At 35.0% G+C, this 25,465-nt stretch overlaps 1 protein-coding gene across 2 annotated transcripts; it reads left to right on the top strand.

The window, feature by feature from the left end:
- Positions 1-1,105: 1,105 nt before the first annotated feature.
- Positions 1,106-25,187, top strand: LOC135834210 (retinoic acid receptor alpha-like). 2 transcript variants are annotated; one of them, XM_065348047.1, is made up of 4 exons: positions 1,107-1,429; positions 1,564-1,656; positions 18,447-18,524; positions 24,097-25,187. In XM_065348047.1, exons 3-4 carry the CDS (start codon positions 18,447-18,449, stop codon positions 24,949-24,951), a joined length of 933 nt encoding a protein of 310 aa, XP_065204119.1. In that variant the 5' UTR covers positions 1,107-1,429; positions 1,564-1,656; the 3' UTR covers positions 24,952-25,187. The 2 variants fall into 2 exon arrangements, with proteins under 2 accessions (XP_065204120.1, XP_065204119.1); XM_065348048.1 differs by lacking the exon at positions 1,564-1,656 and having other exon boundaries at positions 1,106-1,429.
- Positions 25,188-25,465: the final 278 nt, after the last annotated feature.

The following is a 25,465-nucleotide window of genomic DNA, read 5'->3' as shown; positions in this document are numbered from 1 at the left end:
ATTATCTTTAATGAAGTGAATGTCTATTTTGAATGTGTTTTGGGAAGTTGAAATAGCCCAAACTTTTCGGTATTGCACACTAACAATACCTTGACATTTTGGACCATGTTGTGCTCACAGACGAGAATTTTTATCCAAATTTTGCCCCAATACTTGAAGTGCCAAGATATACAGTAGTGAAAGAATTGCATACTTCAAAATACATAGAAAGTCTCTACCTATTTCCTCTTCGTTCATCTTCTCCTTCGAAAACCTAGAAAAACCGCCGACCTACAGGTACAAAAATTGACCCCCAAGTTGACCTCATCTGCAATCACCCGACACTTTCATCGAATCAATTTGCCCATCATCGTACAATTAAGTCTGCCAGCAATATCGCGGACACAGACGATCACTTCTTGTAAGCCATATCGCATCGAAAAAAAAAAAACTAAAAGGAAAAACATTATTAAATCATTCTCCAATAAATTAATTAAAAATCACACACGAGGATGTAAAAAATACCGACGTATACGCTCATATTGGACGTGAACGCGGTAACTTATCGATATTTCAAATCGGACCATCTACGTGGGTATAAAATTGGTTAATCACGAATTCTCCATTAATAGCGAGAAGGTTTTTTTTTTTTGGAGAGAGGACCGAGAGCCAGAGAGATGAGGTGGAGGAATGGCGAGAGAGCCGGCGAAAAATACGTTTCAAAAATTATTATTAAAGCTAATAATTAAAACAAATTCGTCGAAAATCGCCGTAAAGGGCGAAGTACGTGTAGAATTTGAATTATAATAGAATAAAGCACAACGTAAAACGTAAGACGAGGCGAGAAGAGAGAGAGCACCGAGAGCTGCATATTAATAATAAAATATTGTGTACGTTATACGAGTATCTTGTACCTATATGTACTCGTACTTCAGCAAAGGTATATCGAAGCCATCCATATAGTACCATACGGTCTGGGGTCTCTTCTTTTCCATCTAAATACAGCACGTCCACGTACCTCATCTTATATATTGTAGAGGTACCTACACTACAATATAGCATACGTCATATAAAGTACAGCACCGCGTATATATCGCCACAGCCGTATAGCCATAGAGTGTATAAGATAGCTGCCTGTCAACAGCAGGTACACTCCCACCTGTGAGAATTATTTATTGTATTGAAGGTGATTCGGACATTATAATAGTTAATAGCGAACTGTGTTATTTGTGGTTACAAGCGCGCAAAACTCCACAGTATATTACCGTTTAACATGTAGTTTACAACAATGTGTCAAATCTACCATTTTCTTCATCTTTTTCTTATTCTTCATCGTCATCATCGTATTCGACATTATTTTTCTATCTCGTATTTCATTCGCAATTCAAATTTATCGACGTCTTATTAAAAAAAAATCCGATACACGTTTGAGAGATTCTCTTTTAATGAGGTATGTAGTATTCCGCCAAAGGTTTTCTGTTTCTATTTTCTCTTCTTTTTCTTCGATATAGAATATCGAGTACTCATACTAATATCTTTGTTAATTTGAATTTTTTTTTCTTTGATAATTTTTTTTTCTACAAGTATACCTGCTATTTTATCAATTTGCAACACATCGAACACCTCACATACCTACTTGCCGGTTAAACATTCGTTATTCCTTCATACATACACCAGGTACTTTTATTTAATTATTTATAATTAATTTTACCACTTATACCTACACACTTATGCATGCAAATGGTACCTATATTGAAGCACCTGTTGCACTGGAAGTTGTTGTGATAAGTTTTAAGCAATCAAAGCGGTTAAATTCGTCATTTTTTGGAGTACTTGAGAGTATTTTCAGAGGTTTCAGTGACCACCCCACTGGATTTTTTTGGTATTTTGTGACGGAATAACAAACTTGTACTAGAATGAGTCTTTCGTTTATTTTGGAAAGTGAAATCGAGAGTCAGAATGCAGATTGCGACTTGAAGCAAATAATACGTGATAAAAATATGCATTAAACACTCATCTGAACAGCTTCTGCTACGAATACTTCAATGAAGTTTAGTTCGAAGTTTCAAATTTTCGAAGTATTTCAACATTTTGCGAAAGTTTTTTTTTTTTTTTAACGGAATTGAATTAAGGAAACATCTAGCTAGATATTTTTTCATTCCCAGCAAAGAGCAGATAAAAATATAACTTTTCATAGTCTCGATTTCTTGCCCTTATACTTTCCCTATTTGGGACTTTTTTTTTTAAAATGTGATATTTTCTATTCTGGTATATGTTTCAGAAATCTTCGAGGAAGAAGCGAAGGGAGGAGGGAGTGTTTGAGTTGTGGTGGGGGGGGGGGGTAAAAATCGCATAAAATATAAATTTGGAGAACATTAAAATAAAACCTTAATCCCAAAAACGGCTGATTTTTCTGTTCTTATTTTTCAGTTTTCTTCGCGAAATTTGAAAGAATTGAGTTTTTCTACATAACTGAAAAAAAAAGATTTAGGTCTATACAGCAGTTTTCATGAAAAATTGAAAGATTTTTCAATCTTATAAAAGTTTTTTCAATCTTATGAAATTTTTAAAACTTTGACCCCCATTTGAATGATGGAGGTTCAAGTGTAGAATCTGCAATTTCTACTTCGGATATCACTGAATTAACGACAATATAGAAACACCTACAACAAGAAAATATCCAAGTTATTACTCGTATTAGCAGTGACAACGGAAAGAAATTTGAGCTTGAGGCATCGAAACAGTGCCTCGTCCTTTTCAGCATTTTTCGAAATTCTTTACGAGGAAGAGGGGAGGAGAGTTGGTGGTATGAGCAGAAAAATTGTGTGTAGAATATTTTTAAAGGTTTCATCATGCACGTAACACTGAATTTGTGGGCAAAACTAAAACTCATAGAAAAGAAAAATGAAGTGCATAAAAATTCAAGTTCGTAAAATTTTCCATTTTTCTCCCATCTCCCTTCAAAAAAAATTAATAAATTTTGAGATGAACGAAGTGTTCTGCGAAAAAAATTTAGAGCAACATGGTATAAAATTTTACATCAAGGTCAACTTTCTTCATCTTTTGATTATTTTTTTAAAGCAAAAACACAGCTTAACGATATATTTTTGAAATTATTGGATAGCTGATTCTGATACCTACGATTTTTTAAGCTAATCTTATTTTCTGATTGGACATTTTTTCTCTTTTTTTTTCGTATTTAATTTCTGTGAAAATAAATTTTTCGAATCAAATTAAAAAGGATAAAAAATGTAGGGCATAAAATTTCCTTCAATAGAACCCAATTACTTGTTCTCTAATGAGTCTTCCTATGGTATATTTATTCCTACAATTGTACTCAAGTTCAGCTTTTATCTTCAGTTGCAAACACTTGGAGAACTGAGGTCTTTAGAAAAAGAACTGATTGACCTTCTCTGGTGGAAAATTTCATAACTGTCAAAAAGGGATCGAGAAATGGAGCCCAAAATTTAAAAAAATTCATGTCATTTTTGAAGTCAGTGCAATATTTTGGACAGAAAATAATCAAAATGGAAACAAAAATTGGAAAATTGGGAGCTCCAGAATTTGTGTGTTTAAGACAAATTATCCCCTCTCCGCTTCTCAATTTACTGGCACAGTAAAGAATAAAAGTTGGAATCGACATAGGGGGAGGGTTGCTATAGAATCTTCTGCGAAGCACAAAAATAAATAAAAAATGATACATAGGTTGGTATTCAGCTTCATAGACAAAATTTTTGATTTAAAAATAGGAAAAAATACAAATGATAAATCCAACTACCTAAATAGGTACCTACCTACTTGAACTTATGATAACATAAAAAAAACTTCTAAAAATATTATAATCTTCTAAAAAAAAATGAAAAATATGAACTTTGTAATTCTGAACTTGAAAAAATTGAATAAAAAACGGGTTTAAGAATAAAGTACCTATATATCTACCATGTCTTGTGTGAATAGTCAAAAGATGAAAAAATATGAGAAACTGATACCAGGAATACAGAAAATTCCACAAAATTATGAAAAAAAGTTGTGATTATTAGAAGTGAAAACACTGAATCTTAAATCTAAAACATAATTTCAAATGGCTCAATTTTTAAATTTAAAAAAAAAACAAATTTGTGGCGAGAAATTTTGATATTTTTCAAACCAGGTTTCAATTTTTTTTTCAAGTATAGATTATAACGTCCTTGCTCTTTATTTTTTTTTTTGTTTTGAAAACTCCAACTCTCTGAGTTGACGAACTCATGATTTTACTCTTTTTAAAAATTATAGTCTAAAAGAGTCAGAGAGCTGAACTCTTTTACAAATCAGTTCTGAAAAGTTGTTGTTTTTTTTTTTGGTAATTCAATTTTACTCATTTATTAGGCTATTGTATTATTACCAATTATTTGTTAAAACAAATAAGCAGCTGAAAATTTTACTTCTCTGAACCTCTGAAATGTTGGGAGGAATTTTCAAGTTCTAGTAGACCTCGAACTCGGATTTTTTAGGTTAAAAAAGTTCTAAAAAACGAGAAAAAAATGAGAAATGAAGGTGAATATTCTTTTTAAGCAATTTAATGAAGAGTTTTGAAAAGAGTCCAACTCATAACTATTTTTGAAAAATGTTGAGTTTGAAAAGAGACATTTCTTTCTTTTTTTTAAAAATCAGTCCATCCCTGTACTCTTAAGCCCACACTCTATCACACCAAAATTACAGCTACCAGGTTCAAATCTGAGGCCTCTAACTAGTAAATTTATATAAACCAAAAAATGCAAACATTTTTGCATCGAAAAATCAATCACACCGTTAAATTCTTTTAGTCGAATTAAATCAACCAAAAATGTACCCACTTTTAGGTAATATCAACTTTTCAACTGCTACAAAAATTGAGGGAGCTAGAAATGTTTCAATTTTTCAATTCAGAGTTGACCTCTTTTTTTTCAAAACTGGAAATCTTGTACATATTGCACTTTGCAGTTGCCAAAAGGTCAACCCGAAAATCATTATAGGTGAACTGAATATCAATAAAAAGCACACCTACCTACAAATTCTGAATTCTGAAAATCATTTCATTTTTATTGGTATACTTATTTTGACTCGAGAAATCCGTGGGTGCAATCATTCAAAATAATTCCTCAGAGCAGCTCGTGAGGTTCCTTTACAGGGTGTCCACTCATTTCTGAAAATGATTTTCCCTGACTTTTCCAGGTTTTCCAGACCAATTTTACGATTTTTCCAGACAATTTTTTTCATTTTCTATGCTTACCCCACACTTTAATTAAAGAGGATTTTTTTGGGAGGGGGGTGTAATTTTATTTCATAAGCTTCTCTTCGAACTGGATACTTCTTCGGGTATAAAAAACAGCTGAACTTCGATTATCAACTTTTTAAATCAAAAATAAATAAATAAAACATGCATCAATTTTGGCCAATTTATATGTACAATATTCATATGACTTATAAACATTTTTCTTTTGTTTTTTGGATTTTTGGAGGCCTGAAAATATGAAATTTGTGTAGTTTAAAATGAGAAACAAATTGGCCCGAGCGAAGCGAGGGCTAGAACTTTTGAATATTTTCATTTCGAGATACCTAAAAACGAGGTTTTTTAATGCAGAGTTTATTTTTTGGTTTCCTAAATTTTAATATTGGAATGATGTTTTTTTGAAAGAAGTTACGAAAAAGACAAGAGAACAGGCTCGAGCAAAAGCTTCTGAAAATTTGCATTTCGAGAGGCATAAAAACGAGGTTTTTTCATGTGAGGACAAGTAGTTTTTTTTGGCTTTTAATTAGAATTTGAATGATGTTTTTTCCGAAGGAAGTTGATTTTGACAAAGAAAACAGAACAGGCCCAAGCGAGGGCGAAAGCTCTTGTAAATTTGTATTTCGAGATGCATAAAAACGATGTTTTTTTTTTGTGAGGAGTTTATTTTTTGGTTTCAAAACTTGATTTTTAGTATCTAGAAAATGTTCATCATGCCTTTGAAAAAGAAAAGAAAACAAGCCAGAGCGAAGCGAGGGCGAAAGCGTTTAAAAATGTGTCTTTCAAGAAGTAAAAAATAACGTTTTTCTTTCATCACAAGTACTTACCCAAAATTTGCATTTGATCGTTTATTCAAAATTCCAGAGGTTTTGCGTGAAAATTACGAAATTCCCTGACTTTTCTCTGACTTTTCCAGACCGGCCAAATTCCCTGACTTTTCCAGGTTTTCCAGTCTTGTGGACACCCTGCTTTAGTATTTTTCTCTCACGCTTTGGTCATTGGTGTTCGGTTTTGACCTTCGAAACCAAACTGACCAACTCTTTCGTGGATAAAACTTTGTTTGCAGAACTTTTATCATCATTCCTCTTCCTTTTAAATGATCAAGAGACCTCCGATTCGTTTCAAAAAACTTGTCGATTCCTGAACCATTATTTTCTGGACACAAATATAGGTCAGAGGGAGGGGGAGAGGGAAAATTATCCATTTTCTCCTAATCTAGACTCTCCAAGTAGTTTAAAAAATGGAGGGCTTAAAATTAATGAAATATTGTGAATCATGCAAGCATTAAACTTTCAAAAATTTTTGATAAATTTAATTTTTTTGAAAAAAAAACAATTGATTTTGTGAAAATCTCGCTTTAAATTATGACTCTTTTTACAAATTGAGTTGTAGTGAAAGGAATCCAAAATGAGATTATTTGTTTTAGCTTTTAACAGTCTTGAACGTATTTTTTTGATTTTTTTGTTCTATCGAACCTAAAAACAAACAAACGAGAAAACCAAAAAACGAATCCTTTTGGGGCAAGATGGCATACTCAAGTATTATTGTTTTCCAATTTTTGTTTTCAAAAATTAAAATTTAATACATAGGAACTAAAACAATTCTTGAAACAAGCAAGATCCTGGCTCAAATACCAACTGAATTATTTCATCTAAAGAGCATTTTTATCGGAAAAATTACGAACTTTGGGGATGGATTTTGAATCGTAAGACGTGGCAAGATGAACAAAAAAATGTTCAACTTTTTTTTCTACATCTCACGCATTATAAGCTGCACTTGATAATACGAAATTTTCAATATCACAAGGTCAGAGACGAAATAAGGGTGAAATGTAACAAAAACCCACGAAACGACGTACCAACAATCACCCAATACACTAAAGCAGATAGTTTTTTCAAAACTAAAATTCACCAGTAAGTAATTCTAATCACACTCCGCCAGCAGCAAATACTAAGTTTCGTTACCAACATTAAAAACCCGTCAAGGTCATGATCAACCCAACTAAAATAAATAATACATAAAACGCGAAGAAATTAACATAAAATTCAGGTCGAGTATAATAATTTCTCTGTGGAAAAAAAACGAGCAAATTCCATAAAGAGAGCGAATTCGCACATGGCCAGGTACAGGGCTAATGACCATATCGATAAAACTTTATCGTTTGATCGTTAGGGAAAAAATTAACAATAATGATGATCCATGGGAAAATGTACCCATCATACCTATCCATCCGCGTGCTCGTGCTCGAACACACATGTCAATTTGACTATTGTGTAAAATAAATCATCCGAAATTATATCATGTGTAGGTCTCTAGGTAGATTCGACGTTATACGATTGCATAATGAAACCGTTTTAATGGAATAAAAACAAAACAAAAATCGTTATTATAGCTCGAAAAAGATCATCTGATTTTCTCATCATTTTCGTACGTATTACGACAATGAAACGTAGGTATTATTCAATTAAAAATCAAACCCATACCCATATCGCATTCGTATTTATGTATTATGGTGACCATCGCCGTGGCCGTTATTAAATCTTATGGAAAAATAAGAAGAAAAATCGGCCAACAAATGACGCGACCTTCAAAACGCTAACATCATCGCGCATCGCGCCAGAATTAATCCAATTTTGCAACCATATCGTTACACAGAAAAACTTAGATAATTAAATAGTGCGGGCTTAAGACATGAAAAAAAATAATTATAATACACTATACAATACTTACTCTCTGGCTACTATAATACGTTTACAGTCTGCGAATACGTACCCGCGACCCCCTCACGCCCCCTCGCCTACCTACTTATATGTGAGTAAGCATTTGTACTCTAGTGTACATTACATTCTCGTCTGTGACCGTTAACTTTGTCCTTCGCATCATATACGAGTATGTATATTGTATACTCGCACTAAAGTATGTACTCGTATATGTTTAAACAGTGCACACAAGTCTAAACTTACGTAGACTATACGAAAATAATACGAATATTTTTCTCACAGTCTCTGTCATTATTATCACACACTTACGACATAATTTACATGTTGTTATGTTGCTGAAGAAAGAGCACGACGAATGAAAAAAAAAAAAAAATCACCAAAGAAAATGTATCAAACCGAGTTTTTCTTTGACCTTGGGTTTTTTTAATTAAAGGTGAAGTTAATTATTAGACGATTTTTATTGCAAAATCTTCAAATAGGTGCTTATTCGTTTGCGATACTCGTATTATGTATTTATTTCATTGTATGCATATGATTGTACCATATGTGCGGTTGCGTACCCACAGAATGATAATTTTATACCGCAAACTCGTTGCAAAGATCAAGTTCGGATAATTAAATTATTGCAGGGTATATTTAGACAGAAATACGCATTGCTAGAAGTTCATTTCAATTAATTTTTATGGCTGTTTAGTTTTCAAGTTTTTTCAATTTTTATATCTACTTTTTTTTTGAGGAATCGAATCATTAGATAAAAATTGCTCATCGATCATCATTTTTTCTCCAGAGTCAACTCTTCCCATAAGGTTAACCAGAAAGAGGAAAAAATTCAAAATCGACCACCAAATTTTCCAAAATATTATTCACTATTTCAAAAAAGTACTTCTATTGATTTGGGAAGGTGAATTGGTACATCACTGGAACATTTTTTCCTCTCTTCCATAAATTTCATTGAAAAATTATTCAAATTTCGAGAAGTAGTTCTTTTGAAAAAACTCTGCAGAAAAAAAATTATCACAGAAAATTTCATTTCAAAAAAAGAAGGAGGGTCATTATGGGCATTTTCGTGCCCCTCGCTACTTCGAGACTTGAATGGCCTTTTCTTATAGGAAATGGTCCCTAGTATTGATATTAGGCGATATTTTCTCAAAAAAGCCCATAGGGGGGCTGTGGGATGGCCCCAAAGTCGAAAATTTCAAAAAATTTTAGAACCACTGCTCGAAAATGTAAAAAATTAAAAGTAGCGAATATATGTTGCTTTAAGGGTAAGCAATGCGGCACGTAACGCTTTTTTCATTTTTGACCTTTTTAGGGGTTGTGGTGGGGGTATTTCTATTTTTGAAAATTTTGGAACCCCCTTTTTTGACCCTTCCCGTCGAGCCACCCTAATGCTCTTTTCATGGTTTATTGCTACTAGTAGTAAGTTCAATTGATATCATTTGCAACCCCCTCACCAACTTGGCTCATATCAAAAAATTCAATTTTTGACTTTTTTTTGAGGTCCATATTTTGGGAAACCATGAAAAGCTATCGAGGTCCGGTTTGCGGCAAATATGTTGCATTTTACTTCTTAATCGACTGGCATGCTTGAATTTTTATTTCAAGTCAATTTTTGACCTCATTGTTGCAGATCACTTTTGGGGGTGGCGAACTTTGAGAACCCCTGAAAAAAGTTCTAAAGTGAATTTTTTCAAACTTTGAGCTGAAATGGTCTTAAATACATGGGCTTAACCAATATAATATGCGAATGCGATATTTTAATACAATTTAGTCATTTTGGCTGATTTTATCAAAAAAGTAGTGCTTTAACAACAGGCATAGCATTTCCGGTAGTCCAGTCATTAAAGACATTTTTACAGGAAAAATTAATATCAAACCGATCTTTCGCAGACATTGTTCACAGAGGTCCCCTCAACAACGTACTAAAAGTCCTGGCCCCTACGGGGTCCGGAGCCCCCTCAAATGGGGGTGAAACCTCCCCCGAAATCAGTTTTTCGCTATTTTCTCCCCCGCATTGCATTTTAGCGAAAAGTATGTGGCTAGATAAAAGAACCTACGTCGAATTTCCGATGTAATGATGCATCAACTTCCCTTGTATGTTCGGGGGGGGCGGAACTGCAACCATTCAAATGAGGGGGGTTCTCTGAAAAATACATAAAGGCTATAGACGCCTAAGAGGGGTGAAATGGTCACCGAAATCGTTCGAGTTGATATTAGTATGGAAGGTACCATAGGTACCATTGAGAAACTTCCGCGTGGAAAGTTTCAGATCCACACCCTCTCCCCTTTTTGGAGAGCCCCCCTTTTCTGAAACTTCAATAACACTTTTCTCAGCCTAATTCCAACCGATTTTGAAAATTTTTCAGTATGTTATGTATATCCTCATTAGGTATCCCCACAAAAATTTTCAACCCCCTACCCTCATATTTACCCTTCAAAATGGTGTAAAAATGTGTCATAGGGAGGGTTGGGGGTAAAATGGGAATTTTAGGGAAAATAACTAAGACTTAATGAGTAGGGTATAGTTTTTCTTATGATTCGGTACCGCTGAGCACGGATATGACGTCAGATTTTTTGCTACACTCATCTACAGAGTACTTGGCCGCCTCAATTTTTATTATTGTTAAAAAACATAAAATAAGTTGAAATACGCCATTTTGAAGGGTAAATATAAGGGGAGGGGGTTGAAAATTTTTGTGGGGATACCTAATAAGGATGTACATAACATACTGAAAAATTTTCAAAATCGGTTGGAATGGGGCTGAGAAAAGTGTTATTGAAGTTTCAGAACTTTTGCCGGAAATGCTATGCCTGTTGTTAAAACACTACTTTTTTTGATAAAATCAGCCAAAATGACTAAATTGTATTAAAATATCGCATTCGCATACTATATTGGTTAAGCCCATGTATTTAAGACCATTTCAGCTCAAAGTTTGAAAAAATTCACTTTAGAACTTTTTTCAGGGGTTCTCAAAGTTCGCCACCCCCAAAAGTGATCTGCAACAATGAGGTCAAAAATTGACTTGAAATAAAAATTCAAGCATGCCAGTCGATTAAGAAGTAAAATGCAACATATTTGCCGCAAACCGGACCTCGATAGCTTTTCATGGTTTCCCAAAATATGGACCTCAAAAAAAAGTCAAAAATTGAATTTTTTGATATGAGCCAAGTTGGTGAGGGGGTTGCAAATGATATCAATTGAACTTACTACTAGTAGCAATAAACCATGAAAAGGGCATTAGGGTGGCTCGACGGGAAGGGTCAAAAAAGGGGGTTCCAAAATTTTCAAAAATAGAAATACCCCCACCACAACCCCTAAAAAGGTCAAAAATGAAAAAAGCGTTACGTGCCGCATTGCTTACCCTTAAAGCAACATATATTCGCTACTTTTAATTTTTTACATTTTCGAGCAGTGGTTCTAAAATTTTTTGAAATTTTCGACTTTGGGGCCACCCCATAGCCCCCCTATGGGCTTTTCTGGGAAAATATCGCCTAATATTAATACTAGGGACCATTCCCAATAAGAAAAGGCCATTCAAGTCTCGAAGTAGCGAGGGGCACGAAAATGCCCATAATGACCCTCCTTCTTTAGAGTGAAATTAAATTTTGCAAATAAGACAAAAATCTGTTTTTTTGAATGTTAAATTTTTTCATTGTGAGTTTGAATGAAAGGAGGAATTTTTAGCACAATAATTTTCTCTCAATTATTTAAGCTTTGAATGAGAAAGGGACATTTTTCTGAAAAATTTTCTTCTCTTATTTCAAACCATAGGGCACGTAGATTTTTGGCCTTTTTTCGAAATTCATTGGGGGATTGGGGGGAGACGTGTCTTGAATCAAATAATAAATTTTCATTTTTTGGAGCATATTATTTGATCTATAGGTATGCTGCAGCATTTCAGAAGTTGTGGGTGTGAAATTGGGGGGGGGGGGAATTTCAGCGAATTTTTGTACCCAAATTCAGACCAATTAAATTTATGAATATGGGTTTAAAGAAGTTCGAAAGTCTCAGCAAATTTTTGTATTAGGATCTTGTTTTTGAAAAATGTTGCAAGCAAAGGCTACACTGAAATTTAATTCAAACAACTTCAATTGATTTTGATTTCGATCTCCCACCACCCCCTCTCCTTAAAAGAATGAATGTACGAAAGCAATACGACCCCATGCGAAATTTCAAAAATCAAAAGCTTTAGAATCTAAAGTAGATTTTTTAATTTTTAGTAAATTTTTGAAAACTCCAAAATTTCTAAAAATCTACTCTGATGTAAAATTGCAAATTTTCTCGCGATTTCTTCATTAATCGAAACTAGCCGGTGCGAATAGTAACTTGTTACTTCATTTCAGTCCCTTCCTCCCCCACAACGCGAAAACACCACCTTTGAGAAATTCTGGAGCCTTTTAGCAGGTGTAACTTAAATTTTCTCATAGAATTTCAAATTGGTTTGGAAAACCAAAAACGAACTTGAGCATCTATAGCTTTAGTTCGTGCTTGTTGGAGATTATACAAAGGTGGTTCAAAAAGTAAGTTTCCCATGCTCGTAAAACATACAATATGTCATCAAAATGAAAAAGTAAATACATCATTGGAAAGAGGAGGTCTTAATGCAACTTTCAGTGTATTCACCCAACGAATTGATGCATTTGTTCTGCCGTGGCACAAGATTGTAAATTGCGCGTTCCAAAATGTCCCGTCAAACTTGCACTATTTACTCATTCACAACAAGTTAGATTTCTTTGTTTTATCCATTCAAAGTCAATTTTGAGTGACCAAAAATTGAAAAATCATACAATGAAACAGAGGGGCTGTTGGCAGGGTGGTTAATCGTTTACCAAATTCCCATTTACAAATTTTGATTATGCCCTGGATTTTGTTGGCGAAATAAGGCTTAACGTTGTCCAAAAGGAGCACTAATTTTTAGGCCATGGTATTTGTTTCGAATTGCTTTTTAGAGTTTCATCAAATTGTCCAGGCATCAAACTTCATTTATGGTGTTCCCTTTTGGAAAAATTCGATCGGAGATTTGCTCAAAGGGTAAAAAAACTCGATCACACCCCTCAGCTTCATCTTGGACGGAGGTTTGTCCGTCGTCGTAATGGTTATGCACCTATAAAACACGCAAAATGCAACCGATTCCAACGAAACTTTCACCAAATACTAACCACAGTATCACTGATCCGTGGTAGAAATTTCAACGCGATCAGTGCAAACCAACCCCGAAAAACGAAAATGGGAAACTTACTTTTTGAACCACCTTTGTACGATGAGTTATGATCAACTTTTTCAGAAAGTTCAAGGGAGCATACAAAAAATTGACAAGAGACGAAAAGTTTGGATCCGTGACTCGAACTCTCATTTGTCTCAAAAGGTATTAGATTTTATAATTTTTCGATGCTGAACATTGAATTAAATGCCCCCTCCTTATCCTTCAAAAAATCCCATTTCGGAAAAAGAAGTTTACAATTTTTCCGTTTTATCTGAGCTTTTACATCTTTTATGAAAATACATGTGATATGAATTTGCACTCATTTAAAAGTGATACAGACCTTCAAACTCTTGAAAAATTGAAAAACAAATACCTAATTCTGAGTTATTTTGGAGCCAACAGTAAGATTTCAAATTTTCTCTATGAATTTCAAATTTCTCTTGAAAAGCCAAAAATAAACTTTAGCATCTATAACATCAAGGGCCCTCAGAATTTTTTATGACAACTGCTGCAAAAATTTTAGTGTGCTAGTCCAAAAATGAATATTTTCCCAGCCTTGGCGAAAGAATTTTGAAAGAATGTCCTGAAGAGATCGAGGGGGAGTCTTCAAGCACCAATCAACTAAAATTACAAGAGTTAAAATTCATTTTTTTCATTTCAGAGCAATTTGAAATTTTTGCAGAAAATAACAAAATTGTTGGCTTCGGGATGACCCAAAAGTGGTTGTTTTTGGGTGAGAAAGTATGCAAATGAATGTACACTGAAATTTTGTCATTCCTAATAGAACGCTTTTTAAATGTGAATGTTCAAGAATTCACAAAAATCCAAAAATAGGTACATCATCAGCCATAATTTTGAACGCTGAAGTACATTTTTAGAGATTTAATGAATTTTTAAAAATAAAAAATTGGACCAAAAATGGGAAAAATCAAAATTCTCTTTGAAATCTTGAATTTGGTATGTACCCCGCCACCTATCTGACCCTCCAAATCGATTGGGAACTGTTTCAAATCGTTTCGAGTAATTTTATACCCTGATTTCGAAACATAACAAAAATCTGTTCGGGGCTCTAGAACTCCTCAGAATGGTTTGAAACAGTTTCTAATCGATTTAGTCCAGTCATTAAAGACATTTTTACAGGAAAAATTATTATCAAACAGATCTTTCGCAAATATTGTTCACAGAGGTCCCCTCAACAACATACTTAAAGTCCTGGCCCGTACGGGGTCCGGAACCCCCTCAAAGGGGGGTGGAACATCCCCCAAAATCAGTTTTTCGCCATTTTCTCCCCCGCATTGCATTTTAGCGAAAAATGTGTAATAGATAAAAGAATCTACGTCAAATTTCCGATCTAATGATGTATCAACTTTCCTCGTATGTTCAAGGGGGGTGGAACATCAACCATTTAAATGAGGGGGGTTTTCTGAAAAATAGATAAAGGCTATAGGTGCCTAAGAGGGGTGAAATGGTTCCCGAAAACGTTCGAGTTGATATTAGTATGGAAGGTAGGTACCATTGAGAAACTTCCGCGTAGAAAGTTTCAGATCCACACCCCCTCCTCTTTTTGGGGAACCCCCCTTTTCTGAAACTTCAATAACATTTTTCTCAGCCCCATTTCAACCGATTTTGAAAATTTTTCAGTATGTTATGTATATCCTAAGTAGGTATCCCCACAAAAATTTTCAACCCCCTCCCCTCACATTTACCCCTCAAAATGATGTAAAAATGAGTCTTAGAGAGGGTTGGGGGTGAAATGGAAATATTGGGGAAAATAACTAATTATTAATGAATAGGGTGTCGTTTTCTTATGATTTGATACCGCTGAGCACGAATATGACGTCAGATTTTTTGCTAGACTCATCTAGCCCTCTCCAGAGCACTTGGCCCTCTCAATTTTTTTTATTGTTAAAAAGCATAACATAAGTTGAGAAACACTATCTTGAGGGGTAAATATGAGGGGAGCGGGTTGAAAATTTTTGTGGGGATACCTACTTAGGATATACATAACATACTGAAAAATTTTCAAAATCGGTTGAAATGGGACTGAGAAAAATGTTATTGAAGTTTCAGAAAAGGGGGGTTCCCCAAAAAGAGGAGGGGGTGTGGATCTGAAACTTTCTACGCGGAAGTTTCTCAATGGTACCTACCTTCCATATTAATATCAACTCGAACGTTTTCGGGGACCATTTCACCCCTCTTAGGCGCCTATAGCCTTTATCTATTTTTCAGAAAACCCCCCTCATTTAAATGGTTGCAGTTCCGCCCCCCTTGAACATACGAGGAAAGTTGATACATCATTAGATCGGAAATTTGACGTAGATTCTTTTATCTATTACACATTTTTCGCTAAAATGCAATGCGGGGGAGAAAATGGCGAAAAACTGATTTTGGGGGATGTTCCACCCCCCTTTGAGGGGGTTCCGGACCCCGTACGGGCCAGGACTTTTAGTATGTTGTTGAGGGGACTTCTGTGAACAATATTTGCGAAAGATCTGTTTGATAATAATTTTTCCCGTAGATGGGACATAATTGGTCTTTAATGACTGGACTAATTCAGAGAGTTGACAATAGGACACTTGCCAAATTTCAGCTCTCAGGATAAATCTGATGATATTTTGATTCTTTTCCCTTTTTTTTTTTTTTTGGACCTAAAAATAGAAATGCTTTTCAATAATTCACTAAAAATTGAAAAATTAAGTCATTGAGACCAGAAACTTAAATAAAACCTTTTTCCAGAGAGACAGGTCTGATTGAGGTACTGAATGGATATAACCAGCTGGGTGATTCTCAAAAAAGTTTAAATTTCAGTACTAAAATTTTTCAAAAATGAAAACCTTTTTTTCAAGTCATCTTCAATAGGGGCGGGGGTAGGGGCTTCAAGAAAATCGATGTCACTTGTTAAAAAAAAAAAGCTGTTCACTACTTTTGGGTAGGTATAGGTATTAACTGGAACAGTTATTATAGTATAGTTTTAGCTCACAACAGGTCATCAAGTAGGTACCATGTACATTTTAATGGGAGTATTCAAACTAAGGTAGGTACTTTCCTTCGCCGTGGACGAAAAATCACGATAGCCACGACGAAATACCAAACTGTACTATCCACGACGTAAGAAAAAAAGAACTAAAATTTGTTTTACTGGTAATAGAATCAATAATTTTTCAATTTTCAAAGTTGTGGTCATCAAATACTTACCATTTGAATATTTTCTTTTTTTCAAGAAAAAAACATGTCTCTTTTAGGTAAACGTGAGAATGATAAGCCACGGCGATGGATGGATCTGAAAAATGGTAATCTGTATACAATTTTCACAGATTACCATTCGGAGAAGGGGTGACTGTATTTCCTTGATGGTTGTGAAATGGGCACAGTACTACTATCACTGAAACAATACAGTGTAACCATTTCACCGCAAAAAAAAAAACAAATAGGAAAGCCAGGAAAAAATAAACAAAAATTGGCCACGGCGATGGAGCAAAAACTGGTTACATCTTTTTATGGCCTCGGTTTCAGGGTATAATGTATCATTCTGAAAATTTGTATTGGTTCTATCATTTACCCTCGATATCACACAATAATACTGTATGTACCCTTTTTTTTCAAAAAAAAGTGACAGTGTAATTAGTTTTTGAAGATGAAGTTGAAAAATTGAAAGTGGTTACAAACCACGACGATGGAATTTTCGGGGTTTGGGGGGACTTGACCCATAGTGGAGGGGGGCTCGGGGGACGTGAAATTATATGCACGTAATGCCCGAGTTGGTATCTACACAATGCCACCAAAAAAAATTTCAATTGTAAATAGTATTCAAGTAAACCACCTGTTATATTTTTAAACTTTTTTTGAGAATTACTCAGCTAATCCAAAGAGAATTTGTGTTTTTTTTTTAAATTCAAAAATTGGTCTTTGAGTGCCCTTCTCCCAGCTTCCTGTACGATTGGCAGATTGTAAATTTCCCTGCACAGTCTCCAACTCAATGTAACCTTTTCACCGTTTTTTCTGTCAAAATTCAGGATACATTTCATTTTTTTATTTTTCCATTTCACCCCACCTCGATCTCACAGACCAGTCCTGAAAAAACTCTCATTAGAATCATGTTTCAGCAAAAAAAAAAAAAAAGACAAACGATGACATCACACGTCACATTTGACCAACAATCTCACGTCGTTTTCCACATATGCGCACAAAACACATTAGGCCGACTCAGCATAACGCAAGTTCAAGCATCTAATTCGAGATTTAATTACAAAATACGCAAAACCGCCATCCACAGCGTCTGAACTCTACCTAGCCGAGTAGTCGAGCCGAGCCGGTCGTAATCGTGTACAATGTCATTATTACAACTTCCACACGATCGTACTGTATAATGCAAACGCTACAAATTAGAATACGCGCCGGGATCCGAATCGTTGAACTGTGAAAAATCTGTCGCAATATAGTTCGTTTGCCGATTTTCTTTTAATTATCGAATTGACCTTAAACACTAATCCTCATCCGAGCAGTGTGCAGCCGCAATAACGCGTGCAACACATCTCTCCCCGTCCGTCACAGTGCCTTATTACCAAACAAGTACTAGCACCTACATTGTAATTGTAGGTACCGCAGGTACCCTGTAATATAAGACAGGGGAAGTGGAAAACGCCTCATTAACACACATTATGAGTTTGCGGGGCGGTGAAGGAGGTTGAAAAATTTTCCGCACAGGTACACCACGAATATTTAAAGAGATCCAATCGTTGGCTTCAATTTTTTTTTTTTAGAAAATGTTCAAAGTTTTCAACCTACTGAAAAAACTAATAAAATGGAGGGGGACATTTCAAAAAATTACTTTATGTATACCCAGCTACTTTGATGTACACAATCTGTGAAAATTTCAAAATTTTACATCAACCCCCCCCCCCAGACACAAATTTTTGAATTTTTGATGTTTAGGAGGCAGCATCTCCGAAAGAGGGGGGAGTGGGAGGTCAAAAATTTCTATGGAGAGTTTTTACATCAATGGTGACTTTGGAACTATTTTCCACCTTATATGGATCAAGGGTCCATTTCACCATCTTACAAGGGAAGGCACTTTGAGTTTTTTGGGTGCCATCGACGACACTCTACAGGGTATTCAAAAAATTAGGAACCTTTTATGAATGTTTGAAAATACCATAAAATTGAAAAACGTTCATCGAGAGCTCTTACAAGAAAAATTTCTCCGGTTGCACTTTTTATAGTAGTTTTGATGCATTAAAAGTTTTCCAAAATTCGAATAACTGAATATTGATTGATCCGAAAAATTGTCTCTGATTGCAGATGAATCTACGATGCAAAGTATGCGGTGAAAAAGCGGCTGGATTTCATTTCGGTGCTTTTACTTGCGAAGGATGCAAGGTAAGTACTACATCCATAGCTGATTTTCGCCACCTTCCGCCCTCTCAGCATAAAAATTTGATGTTAAATTAGCAGTTAAATATAATTTCAAAGCCAGATCCGGCATTTCGAAAATTTCCACGTGCATTCGTCTTACGCGGTCGACTTTACCGAGCGTTACGTCGGTCGCATTTTCTGCTTAGTCGCCGGACGATTTAACTGAATTAATTGTCGTCGATAATTTGAGTAACGCAGCATGCTGCAGGCTCAACTCAAATAAACTGCCAACTACTGTAGTGTACTGTACGCGATTAATTACTCGCCACAATATACCATACTTTGCACCGGGTTATTGCCATCTTATTTCCGACCGATCTGAATGCTCATTTCAGCTTGAAGGTTAGTTCGAGCTTGACTTCACGATATAACAAACTCTTCTATATAGACGTCGTAGTCGTCTGCGGCCACCACAGCCCAGCGTCGGAGCGCCTCACTTGGTCGCGCAATTGTGTAATAATTTGTATGGTACTCGAATATAGGTACCTATAGGTATAGGTATACACTGCAGATGTAACTAGGTTGCTCTTTAGGACATATTCTCACCTTAAAGGTTACATTCTCCTTCTTCGTCTCCGTCGTCGTCGCAGACTCTTCCCTTCGTCACACAATATTCTCGCATTTCTCAGATGCCTTCTTGAGCGACGAGCTCTAAATCAACGCTGGGCTAAGACAATAAACCGGCGATAAGCGATTTTTGGTTATTTGGTGCGCGCGTAACGATATGACGCTGACGTCGCGTTACCGTTTAAAATTAATTAACGTAAAAAAAATTTCTGCCTTCGGTATGTTAAATACTTTAATAATTATTTCGCTTAATTTAACCCGCCGATAGGTAATTATCGCGATCGCTTAAAGCTATGTTAAGCAGTTTCGTCTCGCGCCAATCAAATCAAACCGTCCGATGAACGCGATTGACACTAGACCTTATTTTTTTTCATTCGTGCAATTGCAATTTTTTTTTCGTTCGATTCTGTACTCGCGTCCTCGTAAAATGCATTCACCCTGCGATACTATGCCATATATCGATTTCGTACAGTTGGATCTTGCATAAGTGACGAAATGTTTCCTTGGGTCTTTAACGAAACTTCCTCTCACCTTAAGGATTATAGATATTATGGAGATTTTGAAAATTTATGAAACAACAACGCACGTGCCCATCATCTTAGTCCCACTGCTCTTCAAAGAGGAAGGGAAGAGGTCAACACTGAGAATGAAATGTTTTCACACTTTTAGCTTCGGCAATTTTTCGGTCAGAATCTTCATAAATTTTTGAAGATGATTTTTTACAAATTTTTGAACGGGGAAAGATACTTAAATCGAAAGAGCATGCAAAAATACTTCAGCAGCAAAACTATTATACGTTTCATGAAGTGTATTTTTCAATATTTGATGAATTTTAAAGAATCGAATTTTAGCCAAAAATGAAAATTATACCAAATTGACCTAGAAAGCTGAATCTTGATATATTAGTTTATTTTCAATCTCTCAAATATAGATTGGAAATGGTTTAGAAGCATTTTGAACAATTTTCGAGCCTCCGGCAGACATTTTGTTTAATGTTTGAAAGAGTTGTTGGAGGCTTCAGAACGGGTTAAAACTACCTTCAATCGACTAATTATGTTGGAATTAAATTGTAAAGGTAATTTTAGCTTTGAAACTCTACAGGGTAAAAGTTTATGAAAATTTCAATTTTCAAAAATCTTCTAGAGGCTCCAGAAGAGCATAAAACGGTTCGAACCAGTTTCCAATCGATTTGGGTGATCAAATACAGGGTTCGAACCAAATTTAAGCTTTATAGATCAGTTTTGTAAAATTTTGATTTTTTTTACAATTTCCATTTTCGACTCAAAGGTTTTCAAAAATTCAAAAAAAATCGAAAAACGAACTTCATATGCAGCTCCAAAAATGTTGTCTGATGATGCATTTTGGCGTGATTTTGGGTAATTCTCAAAAAAAGCGTAAATTTCAGTACTAAAATTTTTCAAAAATGAAAACCTTTTTTGAATTTTTTTCAAAGAGGACTTGATTCAAGGCATACCCCCAGGACCCCTAAAATGACTTCAGGCCCAAGTCATCATCAATAGGGGAGGGGGTAGGGGCTTTAGAAAAATCGGGGTCACATGTTGAAAAAAAAAGGCTGTTTACTACTTTTGGGTAGGTATACCTTGGTATAACTGGAGCAGTTATTAGTAGCTTTAGCTCACAAAAAGGTCATCAAATAGGTACCAGGTACATTTTAATAGGAATATTCGAACATGATAAGGTAGGTACTTTCCTTCGCCGTGGACAAAAAATCACGATAGCTACGACGAAATACCAAACTGTACTATCCACGACGTAAGAAAAAAAGAACTAAAATTTGTTTTACTGGTAGTAGAATCAATAATTTTTCAATTTTCCAAGTTGTGGTCATCAAATACTTACCATTTAAATATTTTTTTTTTTTTTTTTTAAATGTCTCTTTTAAACGTGAGAATGATAAGTCACGGTGATGGATCTGAAAAATGGTAATCTGTACAATTTTCACAGATTACCATTCGGAGAACGGGTGATTGATGGTTTTGAAATGTGCAGAGCACTGCTATTACTGAAACAATACAGTGTAGCCATTTCAACGCAAAAAAAGTCGAATAGGAGAGCCAGGAAAAAATTAACAAAAATTGGCCACGGCGATGGAGCAAAAACTGGGTACATCTTTTTATGGCCTCGGTTTCAGGGTATAAGTATCATTCTGAAAATTTGTATTGGTTCTATCATTTACTCTGGATATCACACAATGATATGTATTCTTTTTTTTTCTCAGAAAAGGTGACAGTGTAATTAATTTTTGAAGATGAAGTTGAAAAATTGAAAGTGGTTACAAGCCACGACGATGAAATTTTCGGGGTTTGGGGGGACTTAGCCCATAGTGGAGGGGGGTTGGGGGACGTGAAACTATATGCACGTGATGCCCGAGTTGATATCTACACAATGCCACCGAAAAATTTCAATTGTAAATAGTATTCAAGTACACCACCTGTTATATGATTTTTAAACTTTTTTTGAGAATTACCCATTTTGCATATTTTCTTCCAATTTTTTTTGTCCTATTCAAAAAATTTGGGAGTAAGCTTGTGTGATCTAAACAATTTCGAAAATTTGAAAATGATCCTCTCAAATTTTTGGTTACAAGAAGATAGAAAATTTACATTGGGAAATATTTCTCAATAATTTATACTTTTTGCAATTCTCAACATCTATTTGGTGGGTAGTGAAACCAAGGGCATATTTTGAATTTTTGCGCCTCCAGGATGAATAAAAACTGATATCTGCCCCCCCCCCCCAAAAAGTCATCCGCGAGTTTTTTTCAGCTCATAATGCATTCCAAAAACTTTTGAAAATAAAGGGATAGAGAAACACGAAAAATTGTATGAAATACATATATGTACTTTAATGGGGATGGGGAAGTAGGAGGGCTTAATGCGGGCATTTCAACTCTACAAGATCATCTAAGCCAATTATAAAACCATTTGATTTCTCATGTTTGAATTTAGCTTGATACGCGATAAAAAATCTCAAAAAAATGGCGTAGCAAAAATATTTTAACGTCTGATTTGAGAAACGCAATTTTTTTAAATTTCTTCAGGTGATATTGCTCAGTTATAGTCTATGTGCATTCTGCAATTGATTTCACAACAAACTATAAAAAAGTGGGTCTGTCTCTGTAATATAAAAAAATAAAAAATATTAAAAAAACCTCAAAATGCCAAATGTGATATTGTTGTGATTAAAATTTCATACGAGTACTTTTCATTTGGGCAATTTCTGTCAATTAAAAATTTGATCCTGCTTTCATTTTGTGTATCTAATAAAAGAATGAATCTCTTTTCTCAATTTGAGATTGAAAATGGTCATCTGAAATTTTATTGAAAAAACGTATTTTGACAGCATTTTCCACCCTATAGGGATGCATGACTCTTCAAGGTAGAAATTTTTGTAATTTTTTTTGCGATGATTTAGCTCAATTTGAAATGTTTCTCTGCTCTGAAATCTTCAATTTTCCAGTGAAAAATCAGGGTTTCCAGTGTCTCTTGTGAATAATTTTGCTTGAATTTTTCCGACTTTTCAGAGTTTTCAAAACATGTCAACTGCTGACAAAATAGAGGAAGAATAAGGAATGGAAAAGGAATGAAAAAGGTCGCATTTTCCCAATGTCATCATTAACGACGAATTTTACCATTTAATAGATGATCTACAACCATAAAGATTTTTCGGGTATTTACCAAGCTGAGATAGTGGTGGGGAGGGGGGTTAGGGGGTAAGGTGACTCACTGACTCATCATTTAGAAAATTTGAATTGCATTGCCCTCAATCCTCAGCAATTGAATTTTTTTATTTTTAAGATTTTTTTTACCAGCCCGAAAAATTCAGAGAATTACAATCTTGAGTCAAACTGAGGAAAATGGGGAGGGGGAGTGAAGGTTTAGATTGTTTGAATTGTTTTAAAAATGTTAAAAATTATTATTTCATGTAGCAATTTTTTGGATATTATTTCTTTTCACTAAATTCTTAGACTCCAAAACTGAAAAATATAAAATTTTTAAAACAACGAACATTTATCTGATTTTAAAATTTTTTGATTAAAAATTTATTTGAATAATCTGAAGACGGTAGGGCCATATAGAACCCATAATTAGTTGGAAGGGAGAAAGAGAGGGTTAAAAACCTCCAAAATTGGAAAAATTGGGCTTTTTCAGCTGTAGAGGGATTTGCAACACCTTAAAAATGTTGAAAAAATTTAGGATCATCCAGGCTATTTTTCTTTGCTTATTCTAAGATTAATCTTTTCAAAATTTACAAAAATTTTAGGCATGCATAAAATCTAGTGACACTAGTAAGTTTGTTAAGCCAAATTTTATGATCAGAAGAATTTCATTTTTCAATTTTTAACGAATTTAGATTCGAATTGAACAGGTAGGTTATTTCATAAAAAACTCACTCAAAATTTAAAAAATTGAGGTAGAAAACTAAAATTTTTTGTTTCTGCTTCATTTGCATCGAAAAGACCCTTTTAAAAATTAAATTCGTGTCTTTGAAAATAACCAACAGTTTGATACCAATATACTTAGTATTTTTCGGAAATTTCCACTCCTTTACAACCTCCTTTCCTCCACAAGAGCTTATTTTGAGGTTTAGGGCCAAATGGCCAAATTCCAAAAATGAAATCTGCATTCTCATAAATCCATAGGTATTTTAAACCCAATATCGTTACTTTTTTTTAAATTGTCGCTTCATGTACATCTCCTAGAGATTCATTTCGACTAAGGGACCCAACGGTCAACAAAGATTATAAGATTAACGCCCTCAAAAGCCACATAACCGACGTTTTTCGACCTTTTGTGTACAAAACTCGGGATTTTCCCAAGTGAACTTCTCATTGAACCACTGCGTGACCACTCAATTTTTTTTTTAAAATTAGAATAAATTTAATCCTCCTTTCTCAGCCCATTTCATCTCTCTCTAATACCAAAACATCGATTTTTCTGTCCAACAGTCGTTCTTCGGGCGATGCTGCAACAACATGAGCATAATCGGCGAATGCCGAAACAACAAAGAATGCGTGATCAACAAGAAGAACCGCACATCCTGCAAAGCCTGCAGACTCCAGAAATGCTTACAAGTAGGGATGTCCAAAGGTGGCTCTCGCTACGGCCGTCGATCCAACTGGTTCAAGCAATACTTCCAAGAAACCGAACACATGCCACGTCTCGGCAAAAGCTCACCATCACCTCAACCCGACTCGGAATCCGAGCACAGCTCTTCACCAGATCATCTAAAATCTTCGGATAAACTACTCGTACAACCATTCCTAACAACGACACAGCACTCGTCTCCTGCATCAGTTATCTCAGCAACCGAAACAGACGATCAGAAAAAACTGCAATTACCATTTGATCTCTACGCCGCCGCGACGCAACCATTAATCTCTAGTCATTTGTACTTAAACTGTTTCCCCACTTTAGGTTTAAATCGGCTCGTATCCTACAATAAACAAACCGCTTCGGCGACCGCTGCTCTCATAAATGGTGAAAATGCCGCCACTGCGGCTGCCGCAGCCGCCTTTTTTCTGCCGAGGAACGTGTTGTTTTCGAATAATTTGGCAGCAGATCGGACCAACGTGAATGATTATTTCGAGAAATTATTTGTCGCTAGGTATAGCCAAGATGACGAATATGACCGCAGAATGTCCGATACGATCGACGAAGATAATCCTTTAGATCTTTCGCGGAAGAGACGTCGATCCAAGGATGAAATAAAACGTACGTCGCAGAATCATCATCCGGTATCTCAACATTACGATGCTGAGTTATCCAAGAAAGCTTTACCGCTTGATTTATCAGTCAAATAAACATGGAATATGCATCGAAGCGAGAGACGTATCATCTGATCTGTAGTCTTTGGACTTGGACTAAATAAATAATTCAATTTTCTTATAGAAATGAAATTTAGCTTAATTTGTTTTGTTGTTTTTTTTCTACTCGTAGTGTTATTCTTTTACCTTCGTTTTGTTGAACCCCTATATAATTATAGAAAAATATCGAATTACCATTTCATACTTATATTGAATAAAAGTTTGTTCCATTACTACTTTCATTATTTTTTCAATATGAAATTAAGTACTTGAAAGACAATATAATGTGCCTCAAAAATGTGCAGTAAAAAAATTTAAAAATGTTACCGAACTTTGGTGAGCTATTTCAACCATGATTAAATAGATCTTAATTTCTGTCATTTTATTTATCGACGATTCGTTCATTTGCGAACGATTTTTTCACCTCTGACAAGGGAACCTCTTGAGGTGTCCGCCTCCGATTTGAACGAGACCGCGAGTTTTGGAAAGAGCATGTTCTAAAACCTCCAAA

The sequence above is a fragment of the Planococcus citri genome, chromosome 2, assembly GCF_950023065.1.
Source record: "Planococcus citri chromosome 2, ihPlaCitr1.1, whole genome shotgun sequence".
Classification (NCBI taxonomy): domain Eukaryota; kingdom Metazoa; phylum Arthropoda; class Insecta; order Hemiptera; family Pseudococcidae; genus Planococcus; species Planococcus citri.
This window is presented reverse-complemented; position numbering and strand designations above follow the sequence as displayed.